Source organism: Geotrypetes seraphini, chromosome 7, assembly GCF_902459505.1.
Source record: "Geotrypetes seraphini chromosome 7, aGeoSer1.1, whole genome shotgun sequence".
Lineage (NCBI taxonomy): Eukaryota > Metazoa > Chordata > Amphibia > Gymnophiona > Dermophiidae > Geotrypetes > Geotrypetes seraphini.
In genome coordinates this window covers 177,309,328-177,328,209 of record NC_047090.1, presented here as the reverse complement: position 1 = coordinate 177,328,209, position 18,882 = coordinate 177,309,328, and the positions used below count along the sequence as shown (strand labels likewise).

At 48.5% G+C, this 18,882-nt stretch overlaps 1 protein-coding gene across 1 annotated transcript in view; it reads left to right on the top strand.

The window, feature by feature from the left end:
• CALM1 (calmodulin 1) overlaps nt 1-11,794 on the top strand; it is a 75,713-nt gene extending 63,919 nt beyond the window's left edge. The window contains exons 5-6 of the mRNA XM_033952552.1: nt 10,920-11,055; nt 11,378-11,794. Of these exons, the coding sequence (XP_033808443.1) occupies nt 10,920-11,055; nt 11,378-11,406 (165 nt within the window). The 3' untranslated portion in view covers nt 11,407-11,794. The remainder of the gene's footprint in view (nt 1-10,919; nt 11,056-11,377) is intronic.
• The last annotated feature ends 7,088 nt before the right edge of the window (nt 11,795-18,882 follow it).

The window sequence follows — 18,882 nt, the reverse complement described above, 5'->3', positions numbered from 1 at the left end:
CTCGAGTCTTCACAAAGTGTATGGTGGTGGTCGCGGCAGCCCTGAGATCTCGGGGGCTGCAGGTCTTTCCCTACCTGGACGATTGGCTGATCAAGGCCCCTACCAGGGAGGGAGTTATCTCAGCGACCCAACAGACTATCATCTTCCTTCAACGTCTGGGGTTCGAAGTGAACTTCCCCAAGTCTCATTTGGATCCGACTCAATCCCTGCAGTTTATCGGAGCCGTGCTGGACACGGTTCGCTTCCGTTCCTTCCTCCCCCCTCCTCGGTTGGAGGCCCTGCTTCGACTGAGTCGACAAGTTTCGCTGAGGCCCACAGTTTCAGCTCAGCGCATGATGATACTCCTGGGCCACATGGCGTCGACGGTCCACGTCACGCCGTTCGCCCGGTTGCATCTGAGGCTTCCTCAGTGGACCATGGCCTCTCAATGGCGTCAGGATTGCGATCCGGTCTCTTGCCCCATAACGGTGACTCCTTCTTTGAGACGCTCGCTCCGTTGGTGGACAAACTCTTCCAATCTTTCAGGGGGTTTGCTCTTTCTCGTCCCTCTGCATCGCAAAGTCCTCACGACGGATTCCTCGGAGTACGCATGGGGGGCTCATGTCGACGGTCTGCGGACCCAGGGTCTATGGTCGGCGGGGGACCGTCTTTGTCACATCAATGTGTTGGAGCTTCGTGCCATTTTTCTGGTGGCTCGAGCGTTCTGTCACCTGCTTCGCGACCAGGTAGTCCTCGTACGGACGGACAACCAGGTGGCTATGTATTATGTAAATAAGCAAGGGGGAACGGGGTCTTGGGCCCTGTGCCAGGAAGCCCTGCGCCTTTGGGAGTGGGCGGTCTCCCAAAATATCTTCCTACGTGCGGTTTACATTCAGGGAGAGGTGAACTGTCTGGCGGACAAACTCAGTCGTCTCCTTCAGCCGCACGAATGGTCGTTGAACTCCCGGGTTCTGCGCAAGGTCTTCGACCGCTGGGGGACTCCTCAGGTGGATCTGTTTGCCTCCCCGGAGACTCGCAAACTACCCCTCTTTTGTTCTCGAATGTACTCCCCGGATCGTCTCGAGGCGGATGCCTTTCTTCTCGACTGGGGAGAGAGGTTCCTTTATGCGTTCCCTCCTTTTCCTCTAATCTTGCGAACGCTAGTGCATCTCAAATCGACCAGGGCCACTATGATCCTCATTGCACCTCGTTGGCCCAGACAGCTCTGGTTCTCCCTGCTCCTTCAACTCAGTGTCAGGGACCCTCTGCTTCTGCCTGTTTTTCCCTCTCTGCTGTCTCAGAGTCGGGGTTCGCTGTTGCATCCCAATCTGCAGTCTTTGCATCTGACCGCTTGGTTCCTTTCCCCTTGACTTCGGTTCCTGTCTCTCAGTCGGTGAGGGAGATATTGGAGGCCTCGCGCAAGGTCTCGACTAGGCTTTGTTATTCCCAGAAATGGACCAGATTTTCCTCCTGGTGTTCTTCTAACCATCTGGACCCGAGTTCGGTTCCAGTGTCTTCCGTGTTGGAATATTTGCTGCACCTGTCTAAGTCCGGACTGAAGACGACTTCCATTCGGGTGCATCTCAGTGCCATCGCAGCATTTCATCGGCCTCTTGAGGGTAGATCTCTCTCTCTTCATCCTCTGGTGACTCGTTTCATGAGGGGTCTAGTGAATGTTCACCCTCCTCTGAAACCTCCTCCTGTAGTTTGGGATCTTAATGTGGTCTTAGCTCAACTCATGAAGCCTCCCTTCGAGCCTATCGATAAATCCCATCTTAAGTTTCTCACTTGGAAGATGGTCTTTTTGCTTGCGCTCACATCCGCTCGTCGGATTAGTGAGCTGCAGGCTTTGGTTGCGGATCCACCTTTTACTGTGTTTCACCATGACAAGGTGGTTCTTCGCACCCATCCTAAATTTTTGCCTAAGGTTGTGTCTGATTTCCACCTCAATCAGTCCATCGTCCTTCCGGTGTTCTTCCCGAAGCCCCACTCTCATCCTGGTGAGGTGGCGCTTCACACGCTTGACTGTAAGAGGGCGTTGGCCTTTTATCTCCAACGTACCAAGTCTCATCGGAAGGTTCCTCAATTGTTTTTGTCCTTTGATCCTAATCGGTTGGGACATCCTGTTTCCAAGCGCGCCTTGTCCAACTGGTTGGCTGCTTGTATTTCTTTTTGCTACGCTCAGGCTGGTCTCACGCTCCATGGTCGAGTCACGGGGCATAAGGTCAGGGCTATGGCAGCTTCTGTTGCTTTCCTCCGGTCTACTCCTGTGGAGGACATATGTAAAGCTGCCACTTGGTCTTCGGTTCATATGTTCACCTCCCACTACTGTCTGGACACTTTGTCCAGAAGCGACGGCCGATTTGGCCAGTCGGTGTTACGTAACCTGTTTTCTTAAATTGCCATCCTCCCACCTGCCCTTTTTTGGTTGGCTTGGAGGTCACCCACATGTGAGAATATCATGCCTGCTTGTCCTGGGATAAAGCGGTTACTTACCGTAACAGGTGTTATCCAGGGACAGCAGGCATATATTCTCACAACCCGCCCACCTCCCCGGGGATGGCTTCTTTGCTGGTTATGGAACTGAGGACCACGAGGTGGGGATGCGCCCTCTAGTGGGCAAGAAGGCATGCACATGCGTGGTGCAGTGTAGCAAACTTGAAACTTCAATCAAGTTTGCTTGAAAAGCTGTCCGCGCTGGGGCTCCGTAGATGACGTCACCCACATGTGAGAATATATGCCTGCTGTCCCTGGATAACACCTGTTACGGTAAGTAACTGTGCTTTTCGAGATGCCCGCACTGCGCATGCGCCAGTGCCTTCCCGCCCGATGGTCCGGGCGCGTCTCCTCAGTTCTTTTTCTTCGCGCCCATTGAATTTCGTTTTGCCTTCTGTTTTGCCGCGGGTCGAGTTCTTTTGGCTCTCCTGTGCATTTGTTTCTTTGATTTCTTTTTTCAAAAAAAAAAAAAAAAAAAAATTTTTTTTCTTCCGGCACCGGGTCGGCTGCGTGGCTGGGGCCCCGCGCCTTCGACCTTGCGGCGGAACTTTTCCGGCCTATGTCCCGGCCGATTACCGGTTTTAAAAAGTGTAGCAAGTGCCAGCGCGCGATTTCGCTCATGGATCCTCATCGACGCTGCTTACAGTGTCTGGGACCGGATCACTTCCCGAGATCGTGCCGGCCTTGCTCCACTTTGACGGCGAGAGCGTTTAAGCGCCGCTGTCTGCTGTGGGAGTCCATGTTCAAGATGGAAGCTTCGTTGGATCCTTCAGCTTCGACATCGACTGGTGCTTCGACTCCATCGGCGAAGCCCACTGCCTCCCCAGCTGCTTCGGGCCTCCTGAAACCAGCATCGTTCACGCCGGTTTCAGCCTCGACTTCGGCGCCGGTGCCTTCCTCCGTCTCCTCGGAGCAGGTATCGACACCTACAGTTCCGGTGGTGCTTAAAGTGCCGAAGGCTGGCAAGCAGAAGCACACTGCACCGAAAGAACGCGGAGACCGTGCGGAAGGGCCCCCTTTTGGTGCGGATCCCTCCATATCGGCTTCGTTGAAGTCCCTTCTGGAGGCTCAGTTTGTGGAACTCATGCAAACCATGGGACCCCGGCTGATTGCCTCGATCCAGGGTGACCTCCCGGTTCCGAGGGGCGGACCGCCCCCCTCCTCCCCCGCCGCGCCGCATGACCTTGTTGCTCGGCGATGAGGAGCGACGAGCGGTGTCCGGGTCCTCGAGGAGGTCTTCAGTTAGTGCTATACCTCCTTTGGAACCGATCCCCTCGAGGAAGGCCTCCCTTAGTGATATGCCCCCCTTGGAGCCTATCCCCTCGAGGAAAGCCTCGTTTAGTGATTTGCCTCCCTTGGAACCTGTTACCCTGCCCCATGACTCATTGTGGCGTCCACCTTCGAAGCCTCCCAGCCCTGGGCATAGCAGGAAGCAGGACGAGTTCTTCCGAACCCCCTATCAAGCTTGGGCGTCGTCGGGGGAGGCATCGACTCTTCCGCCTCTGCGATCGTCGGCATCGAGTCCGATCTGTTCCTTGGAGGCATCTGACCAGGTTTCTCACAGAAGGGCTCGATCCCCTTCCAGGCATCGAGAGGGGCATCGATCCAGACACTCTTCGAGGCATTCCTCTCGACACTCGACCGTCTCGCCTCAGAAGAAATTGCCTCGGATGGGTTATGCTGCCTCGACTGGGTCTCCTCCTCCGGGCCCGGAGTTCGAGGACCCCGAGATTTTCTACTCGCCCTGTTGCTCACAGGCCTCTATGGAGCCCGAAGCCTCGTCTTCTTCTAGTCCTTCTCGTAGACCGGCGACGGCGGACCAACTGTCCTTTTCCTCAATCCTCAGACAGATGGCGGATGACATGGACATTACCCTCGATGCTGGGTCTCAATACTCCAAGGAGTACCTCGATACCATGCACTTGCCTCGTCCTCCGGCCGAGTCCTTGCGCCTTCCTCTGCACAAGCTCCTCGACCAGACCTTCATGAGGTGTTTCGAGTCTCCTTACTCTATCCCTGCGGTCCCTGGAAAATTGGATGCTCGGTACCGCACGGTGCATCATAAGGGCTTCGAGGGTCCTCAGCTTTCTCACCAGTCCCTCCTGGTCGAATCCTCGCTCAAGCGGTCTCATCCTGGCCAGGTCTATGCTTCGGTGCCTCCGGGCCGCGAGGGCAGAACCATGGATAAATTTGGTTGACGCATCTATCAGAATTCTATGATGACGTCCCGAGTCCTGAATTACAATTTCCACTTTGCAGCCTACTTGGAATTTTTTCTGCCTGTGCTTTGGAAATTCACACCATACATCGAGTCCCAGGCTCGGTTTCAGTTTGAGGAAGTGGTTGCTTCGCTGTCCCAACTTCGGCTTCAGTTGATGCAATCTGCCTTTGATGCGTTCGAGCTCTCTGCCCGAGCGGCGGCCTGCTCGGTAGCGATGCGTTGTTTGGACTGGTTATGCTCTCTGGATCTCAAGGAGGCCTACACTCACATTCCCATTCATCCGGCCTCCCGCAAGTTCCTCAGATTTCGGGTGGGACATCTCCATCTACAGTATCGAGTGCTTCCATTCGGCCTGTCTTCGTCCCCCAGGATCTTCACGAAGTGTCTGGTGCTGGTGGCCGCGGCACTCCGGAACCAGGGTCTTCAGGTATTTCCCTACCTCGACGACTGGCTGATCAAGGCTCCCTCGGCCTCAGGGGTCATCTTGGCGACCCTGTCCACAATTCTGTTCCTGCAGAGTTTGGGATTCGAGATCAACTTTCCCAAATCTCATCTACAACATACCCAGTCTCCAGTGTTCCCGCTAAGCTGCGTTGGCCTGCGCTCACGCACAAAATATTACATCGCAGCGCAAAGTTTCTCTTCACAGCGCACACACGCGTCGGTAAGGTAAGGGGACGCATTGGGGGGATTGCACTTCCCCACAATTGCCATGCTTCGGTTCCTCTTCTTCCTTCCTTCCTCCCCCCCCCCCCCCCGCGGGACCCTGCGGCACCATCAACTCTTACTCCCTCTAATGTCGGCCCTGCAGCTCCAGACTTCCTCGCACCTTCTCCCCTCCCCCTTTGGATCGCTATTATTTTAAATGTTATAGCCGCGGAGCTGTATCCATCAGTGGAGATGTCTAACCTCGGCCTGCCCCGGAACTCTTACTGCAGCAGCCGCCCGTCTAGGCAGGAACAGGAAGTCACTGTTGCAGTAAGAGTTCCGGGGCAGGCCGAGGTTAGACATCTCCACTGATGGATACAGCTCCGCGGCTATAACATTTAAAATAATAGCGATCCAAAGGGGGAGGGGAGAAGGTGCGAGGAAGTCTGGAGCTGCAGGGCCGACATTAGAGGGAGTAAGAGTTGATGGTGCCGCAGGGTCCCGCGGGGGGGGGGGGAGGAAGGAAGGAAGAAGAGGAACCGAAGCATGGCAATTGTGGGGAAGTGCAGAGCTGCAGGGAAGAGTGTTGCGGTACCCAGCTGGAGGGAGAAGGAAGATGAGGGAGGGAATTAAAGGAGATGCCAGGGCTTGGAGCGTAGGAGGAAGGTATGCCAGTCTAAGGGAAAAGGAAGGGGGAGATGTGAGAGCATGGAGGGGGAGCGAAAGATGGAAGAAAAGGAAAGGAGAGAGATGCCAGAGAATCAGGGAAGGGGAGATACCAGACTATGAGGAGAGGTGTGGGAGAGGGAAGGCGAGGAGAGAGATGCCAGACCAATGGGGTGAAAGGAGAGATGGAAGGGGGAGGCATACAGTTTCTGGAAGGGGCATAGAAGGAGAGAAGATGCCATATAGGGGAAGAGAGACGGCAGACAGTGGATGGAAGGAAGAGAGTTACAAGAAGATGAGGAAAGGAGAAACCACAGAAGACAAAGGTAGAAAAAAATTTCTATTTATTTATTGCTTTAGGAGACATGTGTCACTGTTTCTGTGAAGCATTGTATGCAGAGTCCAGCTTCTTGCTGGTTCAATTTAACCTTTGTCTATGTATTTTTATTTTATCCCCCCTTTTACAAAACTGTGAAGCGTTTTTAGCACCAGCCTTGGTGGTAGCAGCTCTGATGCTCAGAATTTTATGAGCATCAGAGCTGTTACCTCCGTAGCTAAAATCCACACTACAGTTTTGTAAAAGAGGGAGGGGTTAGTTTGTGATTACATATTCCTTACTAGGCGAAGGTGTTTTCTGTGTTCTGTGTGTTCGAAAGACATGGTTTTCTGTTAGGATTGACGGTGTAGGATTGATCTGTGCTGGTCTGGCTTGTTTAGTTTTACAATGGGTGTATTGATGTACTGCTCACTGCAATATGTAAGATGCTGCCTTTTCCTAGGTACTCATGTGTGACGTGTGGTTTGTTACTAAAAATCATGTTTTTCTTACAGATGGGGGGGGGGTGCCAAAAAATGATGGGCCCCGGATGTTACATATGCTAGGTACGCCACTGTATGTAAAGATACCAGAAAGCTGGCTTAGCAAAAACTTCTAAGTTTTGAGTATTTAACCCTCCCACAATCTCACGGGCACTCGTTTCAAGTTTATTGAGATTTTGATTTAAACGCAATATAAAATATTTTCAATGCGTATAACAAAAATAAATTTGGGGAAATAAATAAAACCATTTGAACCAGTGTTCCCGCTAAGCTGCGCTGGCGTGCGCTGGCGCACAAAATATTACATCGCAGCGCACACGTTTCTCGTCACAGCGCACGATCGGAAGAGGCGTACGGCAGATGGCAGGGCGGCGAGAGGAGAATCGGGCGAGTTGGCTCATAACTTGCTGGCGCCCGATATTTTTGGCTCACGGTGAAAAAAGTTTGCTCACAACACCCGCCCGCTTAGAGGGAACACTGCCAGTCTCTCCCCTTCATCGGGGCGGTCCTGGATACCATTCGCCTCAGAGCGTTCCTTCCTCCTCAGCGCATGGATGCTCTTCTTCATCTCTGCCACTCTGTCTTCTCGCCAGTCCATCTCAGCAAGACGCATGATGGTCCTCCTGGGCCACATGGCCTCTACAGTTCATGTGACGCCGTTTGCCAGGCTCAATCTCAGAATTCCTCAGTGGACCCTGGCATCTCAATGGACTCAGGTATCAGATCCGTTGTCTCGGCACATCATCGTCACTCCTGCTCTTCGGCAGTCTCTACTTTGGTGGATGACCTCTTCGAATCTATCCAGAGGTTTGCTGTTTCACACTCCTCCCCACCAGAAGGTTCTCACAACCGATTCCTCGACCTATGCCTGGGGAGCTCATCTGGATGGTCTTCGCACTCAGGGATTCTGGACCAGTGCGGACCGACTCCATCAAATCAATCTTCTGGAGCTCAGGGCCATCTTCAATGCTCTTCAAGCTTTTCAACATCTGCTTCACGACATGGTGGTCCTCATTCGCACCGACAATCAGGTCGCCATGTATTATGTCAACAAGCAGGGGGGCACGGGCCCGGCCTCCCTCTGCCAGGAAGCTCTCAGAGTCTGGGATTGGGCGATTCGCCACAACGCCTTCCTCAGAGCTGTCTACATTCAGGGGAAGAACAATGTCTTGGCGGACAACCTGAGTCGTCTTCTCCAGCCTCATGAATGGACACTCCATTCCAGGACCCTTCATCAGATCTTCGCTCAGTGGGGGACGCCTCAGATAGACCTCTTTGCGGCTCCCCACAATTTCAAGCTGCCTCAATTTTGCTCCAGGATCTACGATCCTCATCGCCTCGAGGCAGATGCTTTTCTGCTGGATTGGGGGAATCGCTTTCTGTATGCGTTTCCTCTCATTCAAAAGACTCTGGTCAAGCTGAAGTCTGACCATGCCACCATGATTCTGATAGCTCCTCGGTGGCCCAGACAACCTTGGTTCTCCCTTCTCCTTCAACTCGGCAGCAGGGAACCTTGCCTACTTCCAGTGTTTCCTTCACTGCTTACTCAGCATCAGGGGTCTCTGCTTCATCCCAACCTGCAGTCTCTCCACCTGACAGCTTAGTTCCTCTCAGCGTAACTCCTCACCAGTTTTCCCAGGCGGTGAGGGATGTCTTAGAGGCTTCCCGGAAGCCTGCTACTCGTCAATGCTACTCCCAGAAGTGGACTAGATTTTCTTCCTGGTGTGTTTCCAATTCCAAGGAGCCTCAGCGAGCCTCCCTATCCTCTGTATTGGACTATCTTCTACACCTGTCTCGGTCTGGTCTCAAGTCTACCTCTATACGAGTCCACCTGAGTGCTATTGCGGCTTTCCATCAGCCTCTACAAGGGAAACCTCTCTCTTCTCATCCTGTGGTTTCCAGATTTATGAAAGGACTTTTTCATGTCAATCCTCCTCTCAAACTGCCTCCAGTGGTTTGAGATCTCAATGTTGTCCTTTCTCAGCTTATGAAACCTCCGTTTGAGCCTCTCAACAAGGCTCCGCTAAAGTTTCTCACTTGGAAAGTGGTGTTTCTAGTGGCCCTCACCTCTGCTCGCAGGGTCAGTGAGCTTCAGGCCTTAGTAGCGGACCCGCCTTTCACAGTCTTCCATCATGACAAGGTGGTCCTCCGCACTCATCCTAAATTCCTACCTAAAGTGGTCTCTGAATTTCACCTCAACCAATCCATTGTGCTTCCAGTGTTTTTTCCAAAGCCTCATTCTCATCCTGGAGAATCAGCTCTTCACACTCTGGACTGTAAACATGCTTTGGCTTTCTACTTGGATCGCACCAATCCACACAGAACTGCTCCTCAACTTTTCGTCTCCTTTGATCCAAACAAGTTGGGACGACCTGTATCGAAGCGCACCATCTCCAACTGGATGGCAGCTTGTATCTCTTTCTGCTATGCCCAGGCTGGATTACCCCTTCCCTGTAAGGTCACAGCCCATAAGGTCAGAGCAATGGCAGCCTCTGTAGCCTTTCTCAGATAGACACCATTGAGGAGATTTGTAAGGCTGCCACTTGGTCCTCGGTTCATACATTCACCTCTCATTATTGTCTGGATACTTTCTCCAGAAGGGATGGACAGTTTGGCCAAACAGTGTTACAAAATTTGTTCTCCTAAGTTGCCAACTCTCCCACCATCCCATTGAGGTTAGCTTGGAGGTCACCCACTAGTGAGAATACCTGCCTGCTTGTCCTGGGATAAAGCAATGTTACTTACCGTAACAGTTGTTATCCAGGGACAGCAGGCAGCTATTCTCATGTCCCACCCACCTCCCCTGGGTTGGCTTCTCTGCTAGCTACCTGAACTGAGGAGACGCGCCCAGACCATCGGGCGGGAAGGCACTGGCGCATGCGCGGTGCGGGCATCTCAAAACTTCTGAGTTTCTTCAAGCAAGACATGCTTGCAAGATGTCCGTATCGGGGCTCTGTCGGATGACATCACCCACTAGTGAGAATAGCTGTCTGCTGTCCCTGGATAACAACTGTTACGGTAAGTAACATTGCTTTCCTGTCCTTCCCCCATTTCTGCAAGCTCGTCCTCATCTGTAGAAGCCTCAAACACTTTAAAATCATAAGTTTGAGGGTTGTGCAGTTAAGGCAGAGCTTACAGGAATGAGACAGGGACAGTGCGACAACTCCCGGGGACGGGGAAATTGAGTTTCTGCGGGGACAGGGACAAATTTGTCCCCATGTCACTCTAATTGGTATCCCAGGCAGACATGTCAGTTGAATGTGAATGTCTGATTCAGGACTTAAATCTTTGACACCTCTGTATGACTGAACCTGGTTGCTTCTAGGTCTACAGGTAATTAATGTCTTGCAAAATATTTTACTTAAAGATTTAGTAAAGATGTTCACTACCAATAACTTAACCCAGATTGCTTTACAAATGCAGAATTCTGCTTGTGCCTGAGGTTGCACATTGTAACGAGGCCCTTATACACATTGTTTCACATAATAGTCTTGCATTTAGGTTTACCATGATTTGACAGCTGCACTTGTTTAACATCTGGCACACCTTAACTTCTAAAAACGATTCCACCATTCCCCCCTCCTCCCCATCAGCAGGCGGCCGAGCAAAATTATTCAATGAAAAGATCATTACCATAAGGAGCTCCTTCCCTCCAAGGACTAACCCTATCCCAGCAGACAGATCCTGGACTGCTTTTAAACTCGTATCCGAACCCCAGATCTCTAAACTCTGTCTCAAACTGAAATCCTACCAATGTGCCCAGGATCCATTCCCTTCTACATGTACGAGAATATTCCCACGCAGGCCATCTCATCCCTCACCAGACTTATAAACTCTGCTTTACTATCGGGCTTATTCTTTGTAGAAATTGAAGGACACTCATCACTGGTCTATCTAAAAATAAATAGAGACATATTGCCTTGTCCCCATTACTGAAAAAAGCTGATCTTGATCCTTCCTAGTTTTACTGATGCTGCTTGAGCTGTAGTTGCTTTTCTGAGAATAGGGAGTCTTGTGTATTGTGCCTACCTTTTCTAGTCTGTAGCAACTGCTGAAACGGGGAAGTTTTAAACTTTTGTTTTCTTCTTAGGATGGAAATGGTTACATCAGTGCAGCAGAACTTCGTCATGTAATGACAAACTTAGGAGAAAAATTAACAGATGAAGAAGTAGATGAAATGATCAGGGAAGCAGATATTGATGGAGATGGACAGGTCAATTATGAAGGTAAGATTTGGTACATTGAAATAGTCAACTTGCTTTTAAACGTGTCTGGGTTCAGTTAATTTATAAAACTACCTCTAAAGATGGAGGTTGAGCTGTAAACCTACAACAAGCTGGAGAAAAACACTAAGCCAATTCCAGTTTTATTCATCAATAAAATGAAGTAAGAGAAATGTACACTAACTCCTTAAACAAGTATATGAGGGCAACTTGAATTCTTTAAAAGCTACTATAAACTTGTCCTTGATGTAGGACATAACAAGTTTATGCCTATTATCTTGGATTTAGAATCTTAGTCTCACTGTCTTTATTTTTTCCTCCCCAGAATTCGTACAGATGATGACTGCAAAATGAAGACTCTTCACCTTTCCCCCTCTAGAAGAATAAAATTGATCTTTTACTTACCTCTTGCAAAAATGTTCATTTACTCATTCTGTTTCTGTATAGCAAAACTGAATGTCAAGAATACCTTCTGTCCACAAACTGCATGTAATGGTGGTCCTGTCCCCAGAAGATCAAGTTAAAAAAACATCAGTTTTAAAGTATAAATACTTGTACTACCTTAAACAACAAGGAAGCACTTAGTGGACTAAGTTCCATTTGCTAACAATTACACTGTTTGGGCTGGCCAGTTTTTTCATGCATGCAGCTTAATTGAGCACAGTCAGACCTTTGTATTAAAAAAAAATAAAATAATCCACTATTGTACAGGTGGATTGTATTTCAATTTGTAGTATAAATTGTCACTGAAGATTAAATTGGTTTACCTCAGGATGGTGTATAGCAAAGGTTGAAGGTTGCAAATTGAGTAAACCCTAAGGATGAATGGTTCTGTAATTTTAGTGTGCTCCAAAAATGCAATGATCTTAACTACAGATGGCATGTCTGTTTATTGGTTTGACATTGTCTGCATTGCACTATATAGTGAAACAGCTGTCAAGCTGTTACTGTTCAGTTTTGAAAAACATTCACCAAGGGAGCATCTTTGGACTCTCATATTTTTAAATCTTGTGTACCATGACTTGGAGCCGGCAGAGTAGCCTATAGGACTTCAGCACAAAGATTAAACATGGCTGTTCAGATACAATTTGTCCATTCCAAGTTGTAAATGCTAGTCTTTTTTCCAATAAAAGACCATTAACTTAAATGTGGTGTGTAATGGCTTTAATGAAGCAAGCTAAATGTAGATATCTTTAATATAGTAGCCCTTGTATCACTATGGTATGGCCACACCTCTTAGTGACCAGAATTACACTCGGTATTATCGCAAAGATGTAGTGGAATTGAAAAAGGTACAGGGAAGGGTTACATGATAAAAGGGATGGGACAACTTTCCTATTTGGAAAGGCTAAAGCAGCTAGGGCTCTTAAGCTTTGAGAAGAGACAGCTCAGGGGTGATATGATAGAGGTCTATAAAATACTGTGTAAAGGGTAGTTGTGAATCACTTTACTCTTAAGAAATGCTAGGACTAAGGGAGCATGCAGTGAAGCTACTTAGTAGATTTAAACAAATTAGAGAGAATATTTCTTCACACAATGTGTAATTAAACTGGAATTCATTGCCAGAGAATGTGGTGAAATTGGTTGGCTTAGTGGGATTTAAAAAAAAATTTTGATTCCTAAAAAGGAAGTTCATAGGCCACTATTGAGAAGGCTTGGGAAACCACTACGGATAGGCAGCATAGAATCTGTTTTTATTACTTGAATCTAGCTAGGTACTTGGGACCTGGGGTGACCACTGTTGGAAACAGGATATTGGGCTGGATGAACTTTTGGTCTGTCCCAGGATACAATTATGTGTTGGGGCTATAAGGGTGGAGAAGGAAGAGGATGAGAATGGTAGAACTCTGATGGAGAGGCTGGGACAGGGTGGTAAGCACAGTTACTTACCGTAACAGGTGTTATCCAGGGACACTTTAAAAGTGCATTGCCAGAGTTTGTACTGCACAAGGGCAAGTGCCTTCCCGCCTGATGTGGGTGCATGGCTCCTTGGTTCAGTAAGCCAGCTAAGAAGCCAGCCAGGGGAGGTGGGTGGGTTGTGAGAATATCTGCCTGCTATCCCTGGATAACACCTGTTAAGATAAGTAACTGTTTTATCCCAGGACAAGTAACTGTGCTTTATCCCAGGACAAAGCAGGCAGCATATTCTCACATGGTGATCTCCAAGCTAACTAGAATGGGATGGTGGGAGTGTTGACCTTTAGGAAAATAAATTTTGTAATACTGACTAGCCGAAGTACCCATCCTGTCTGGAAAAAGATTCCAGACATGTGAGGTGAATGTACGAACCAAGGACCAAGTAGCAGCTTTGCAGATTTCATCAATCGGAGTAGAACAGAGGAAAGCTACTGAAGCTACCATAGCTCTAACTTTATGGGCTGTGACCCGATTCTCCAGTTGCAGCCCAGTTTGAGCATAACAGAACAATATGCAAGCAGCCAACCAGTTGGAAATTGATCTCTTGGAAACAGGATGCCCCAACTTGTTAGGATCAAAAGTTGAGGAGATGGAACTGTTCTGTCGAGATAATAGGCCAAAGCCTATTTGCAATCCAAAGTGGAAAGAGCCATTTCTCCTGAATGAGAATAAGGCTTAGGAAAAAAAAACACAAAGTACAATCAATTGAGATGAAATTCAGTGACAGCTTTTGGTAAGAACTTTGGACCTGTAAACGGTGGGTCCACTTGAAGTTCACTCGCTCTTCTGGCTGAAGTGAGAGAGATGAGGAAAACAAACTTTCCAGGTAATGTACTTGAGATGAGCCATAGACATTGGTTCAAAAGGAGGCTTCATCAACTTAGCAAGAACCACATTGAGATCCCTTGCCACTGGAGATGGTTTCAGAGGTGATTTAACAGTGAAAAATCCTATTGTGAATCTGGAAACCAATGGGTGAGCAGTGAGGTTTATCATCCACTGGTTGATGAAAGACAGTGATAGCACTGAGATGGAATGATAGATGTAAATTTGAGAGCAGTCAGACACTTCCTCTCATCTATCATCAACCAGGTAGAACAATGGTCAAACTTAAGCTAAACCCGGAAAAGACCAAGATATTTATGGCCTCCCCAACAAACAAACCAAATCTACTATCAACCTAAATGGAAGAAACTTCCCCGTTAACCCTACCATCAAAATCCTAGGAATCACCCTAGATCAGCAACTGCCAACATCCTGATTAAGAAATGCTTCCACTTACTATGGAAACTATGCACCCTAAAACCATACTTCGATTTCACATCATTCAGACGGCTGGCCCAGTGCCTGGTTCTAAGCTTGCTGGACTACTGCAACATAATCTACCTAGGATCTCACAAAAAAAATCAAGAAACTGAGACTTATCCAGAACACAGCTGTTTGACTAATATTTGGCTTGAAAAAATCCGACCACATCACCACATACTACAAGAAACTTCACTGGCTACCTATCGAGGCCAGAATTATCGTTTGCCTCTGCTTCAAGACTCTCTTCGGCATCCCACCTACCTACTGAAACACCTCACCCTACAGGACAAACTTTGCTTTTCACACAAGCACTACTGTTCACATTTCCTTCCCCCCAAAGGATGCAAATTCAAGATTCCTCAACAGGACACTCAAGCAGGGATCTGGAACACCTTAAGTGACCTCATCCTGAATTCACTAACATACCATTTATTCAGAAAATCACTAAAAACCCATCTGTTTGACAGATTTATCTGACCCTTCAATTCTGCTTAACACCTACCATGCCTTACACATCCCTTCCTCCTTTTCTCCCAGTCACCTTTGTCTACCTCTCCCAAATCTAACTGATGTGACTTCGCTGTCCTTACAACTCCACTTGTTGTATACCATCTTGAACTGAAAAGGTATGACGGGATATAAATAAAGCTATTATATTATAAATGAAGAAGATAATCCAACTAGTGAAACTGATGGATTTTGGATCATGATGATGTAGAAGACACCAGGAAGAAAACTGTCCCCTTTTTTGATTGGTTTTTTGGAAGCTTCTAATATCAATCAAACAGGCTGAGAAAGACAAAGATCAGCAGAGCTCAGCCTGAGAGATACCAAGCTGTTGAGCGCAGAGACTGCAGGCTGGGGTGCAGAAGCGATCCTAGACTTTGTGTAAGAAGTGAAAAAATTGGGAGAGGCATTGTTTTCCTGATACCGAGTTAAAGTAGAAGGGAGAACCAAGGCTGTCTGGGCCTCTCGGGAGTTATGAGTATCATGATGGCTGATTCCTGTTTGGTTTTGATAAGCGTCTTTAGAATGAGAGGAATGGGTGGAAATGCATAGAGAAACTTGTGTGTCCAATCCAGAAGAAAAAATGCTCGCCTCCAGACGTTGAGGGGAGTAGTCTGGTGCAGAAGTAGGATAATTTGTTGTGGGGAGCTACAAATAAATCCATTTGAGGAGTTCCCCATTGAGAAACAGATGGAGAGCTGCAGAATTGAGCATCCACTCGTGAGGATGAAGAATTCTGCTGAGTTTGTGCTAAAGAAATTCTGATCCCCTTGAATGCAAACAGGTTTGAGAAAGATGTTGCAAGCAATTGCTTACTGCCAGGTCACCTGAGCCTTCTGACAGAGAACCTGTGACTCCTTGCTTGGTAATATAGTACATGGCTACTTGATTGTCCGTGCAAAGCAGAAGGACATGGTTGATCATCAAATGCTGGAAAGCTTTGAGAGCATAATAAATTGCTTGAGTTCCCGGAGATTGATGTAAAATTGTTGCTTTAGCACTCTCCAGACCGGTATAGGATTAATCTTACAAGCGGATATTTATTTATGTCTTCCATTTGTGTCGCACATAACCTGTACAAACTCTAGTCTAGGTGATGTTACACAGGAAGGGGTTAGATGAAGGGTAGGGAGGACTTTGGAAGGTTGGAAAGAGTAGAGAGATGGAATAGAAGGGAGGAACAGTTAAACAATAGAATTCTGGGGAAATTTAAATGATGAAATAAAACAAAGGGGTAAAAACAAGGGAATGATAAATGAAATTCATAAACTCGAAGAAATTTTTTTAAATAAAATCAAAACAGTCTAAACAGAAGTCCAGCTTGAAATGTCCACAGTTGTCCTCAGTGCATCAACTGCAGGCATCAGCCGATCATCGCCAGCACACCGGATATTAGAAGTCCGCAGAGGCCACAGGTGAACCAGCAACATCGAGATCTCCAACTATAGGGGGCAATCCTCAGCACCAAAAACCTCCGCAGGGCACAACGATCAGCCGGGATGCCGTTGACTGCAGATCTTGCCACAATGCAGCCCATGCCAAAAACAGAACGCTCTCCATCATGACCAGCAGGTGACGACTGAGACAAAACTTTGGAACTGTACATATCATGTGACCCCCTTCCTAATTACCTCAGTCTTCTCTGTCTCAAGCAGCTGTGGTGAGCTGTACCCATCTCCCTTGGTAAGGCTGTTGGAATTTTTGTCCCTTTTTGCTGCCAGATTGAGCTTGGGTTGACCCTGTTTGGGGGTCCGTCCAACCTAGGGGGGTGTCAAACCTGGTGGGACTCGAGCGGGGTCCCTCCCACCACCTTACCACATTTTTGTAGAGGTGCTTCATTAGTAAGCCTACCCCCTGGTGGTAAGGCATATTGTTTAGAGAGCCAGTGGAGTCTTCTGGGGGGGGGGGAATCCTGAGGCAGTGCCGGTCTAAAAGGTTGCTTTCCCTTTAAATATGCTGTAAATTACTTTTCAACTAACCGGCACTTTTCTTTCAGCTAAGTTGCGTATGGAGCAATTGAGCACTGCTCAGGGGGAGAGGTGCACAATTTGATCCAGACGCGAGGCACTCGCGGCCGGCATGAAAACAGCTGCCGGTGCGGTTGTGGAAGTCTTATCCACCTGTCTGGTGCTGTTAGTCTTCCACTCCTTCTTGTTAGGCAAATCGGTCTGGGTTCTGCCACACATTGCCACGGTGTTGGCCTCTCACTTGTCAGGGGGGCACCAAGAGCACTCAGGTGGTGGAGGAAGCAACTCTGCTCATGCTCTGGGCAGAGTTGCATCTTTAGGTCATCTCGGCCTCCCACACAGCCGGAGTGGAGAATATTCAAGCAGATTTCCTCAGTCGTCACACATTAGATCCCGGAGAGTGGTGTCTAAGCCACGTGGCCTTTCAGTTGATAATGCAGTATTGGGGTCAGCCCCTAATGGACTTGATGGCCACAGGAGTCAACGCCAAAACTCCCCATTTCTTCAGTGGTCGCAGAGACGGTCAGGCTGAGGGTCTAGATCAGGGGTGTCCAATGTCGGTCCTCGAGGGCCGCAGTCCAGTTGGATTTTCAGGATTTCCCCAATGAATATACATGAGGTCTATTTGCATGCACTGCTTTCATTGTATGCTAATAGATCTCATGCATATTCATTGGGGAAATCCTGAAAACCCGACTGGATTGCGGCCCTCGAGGACCGACATTGGACACCCCTGGTCTAGATGCTCTGGTTTAACCATGGTCAACGGAGTGGCTGTTATGTATTCCCTCCGTGGCCATAAGTGGGCAGAGTTCTTCTCCACATTGTTCATCACCCGGGCATGGTGGTTCTGGTGGCTCAGGATTGGCCCAGGTGACCATGGTAAGTGGATCTGGTTAGGCATCTGGTGTCTGATCCTCTTCCTCTGCCTCTTTTTCGCATGATCTTCAGACTCAAGGCCCCATTCCCATGTTTGATCTGGGTCCCTTTTGTTTTACAGCTTGGCTCTTAAAAGGTCTCGCCTAGGTAAGAAGGGGTATTCAGACAAAGTGATCTCCACTCTCTTGGGGTCCTGCAGACTTTCCACTTCTTGGGCTTATGTGCGAGTGTGGTGTATATTTGAGGGGTGGTTGCTTTTTGTGCTTCCCTACCTTAACATCTTAGTTCTTGCAGAATGGCCTATACAGGGGCCTGGCTTGATCTTTTCTCCCGGTTCAGCTTGCGGCCCTTTCAGCCTTTTATGGGTTATTTTGGGGTCAGCGTCTGACTGCCATTCCTGATATCGTTCGATTCTTGCGGGCGGTCAAGTTGCTCAAGCCTCCCTTGCGACCATCTGTTCCCTCTTGGGATTTGAATCTGGTCCTGTTAGGGCTTGTGTGCTTCTTGTTTGAGCCTTTGGGTGCCTGCACATTGAAGGACCATACTCTTAAGGCGGTCTTATTGGTGGCTATTACTTCTGCTAGATGTGTTTCGGAGTTGCAGGCTCCCTTCCTTGAGTTTTCTAGGGAGTGGGTAGTGTTGCGGCCTGTTCCTTCCTTTCTGCCAAAGGTAGTTTCTCCTTTTCATGTCAGTCAGTGGTCCTCTCAGTCCTTGGTAGTCAGGCAGGTTCTTCTGAGCAGAAACAGTTGCGCAAATTGGATGTTGGTGGATTTTTGCCCTTGTGCTGTGGAGGTTCAGTTCTGACTGCAGGAGATTGCAGACCTTTGGTAAAGTCTGCTTCCAGGGGGTTCATTGCCTGTCAAGTACACCTTCAGGACAGCCTGCACTTCAGATTGGGGCTTGGGGACCATTCCCTTGGGAGCTTACCCCAGTTTCATCTGCTAGTGGGTTGAGTGCAGGCTGTGTTGCTCTGTAGAGGCGCGCCTGGGATTGGGGCCAGACTATTCATCTGCCAGACATCAGTGTGACTTGACGGAGGTACCCAGGCGTCGATGTCCAGCTGGCGGGGCAATCTGAAGAATTGAAGACCAGCTTGCCAGCTTCCTAATAATAATAATAATAACTTTATTCTTGTATACCGCAATACCATGGAAGTTCAATGCGGTTAACAATAGAAGAGACTGTACATTTACAGCGATGATACATATTATAGTGTTGTTACATTTACAGAGATGTTACATAAATAGCAGTA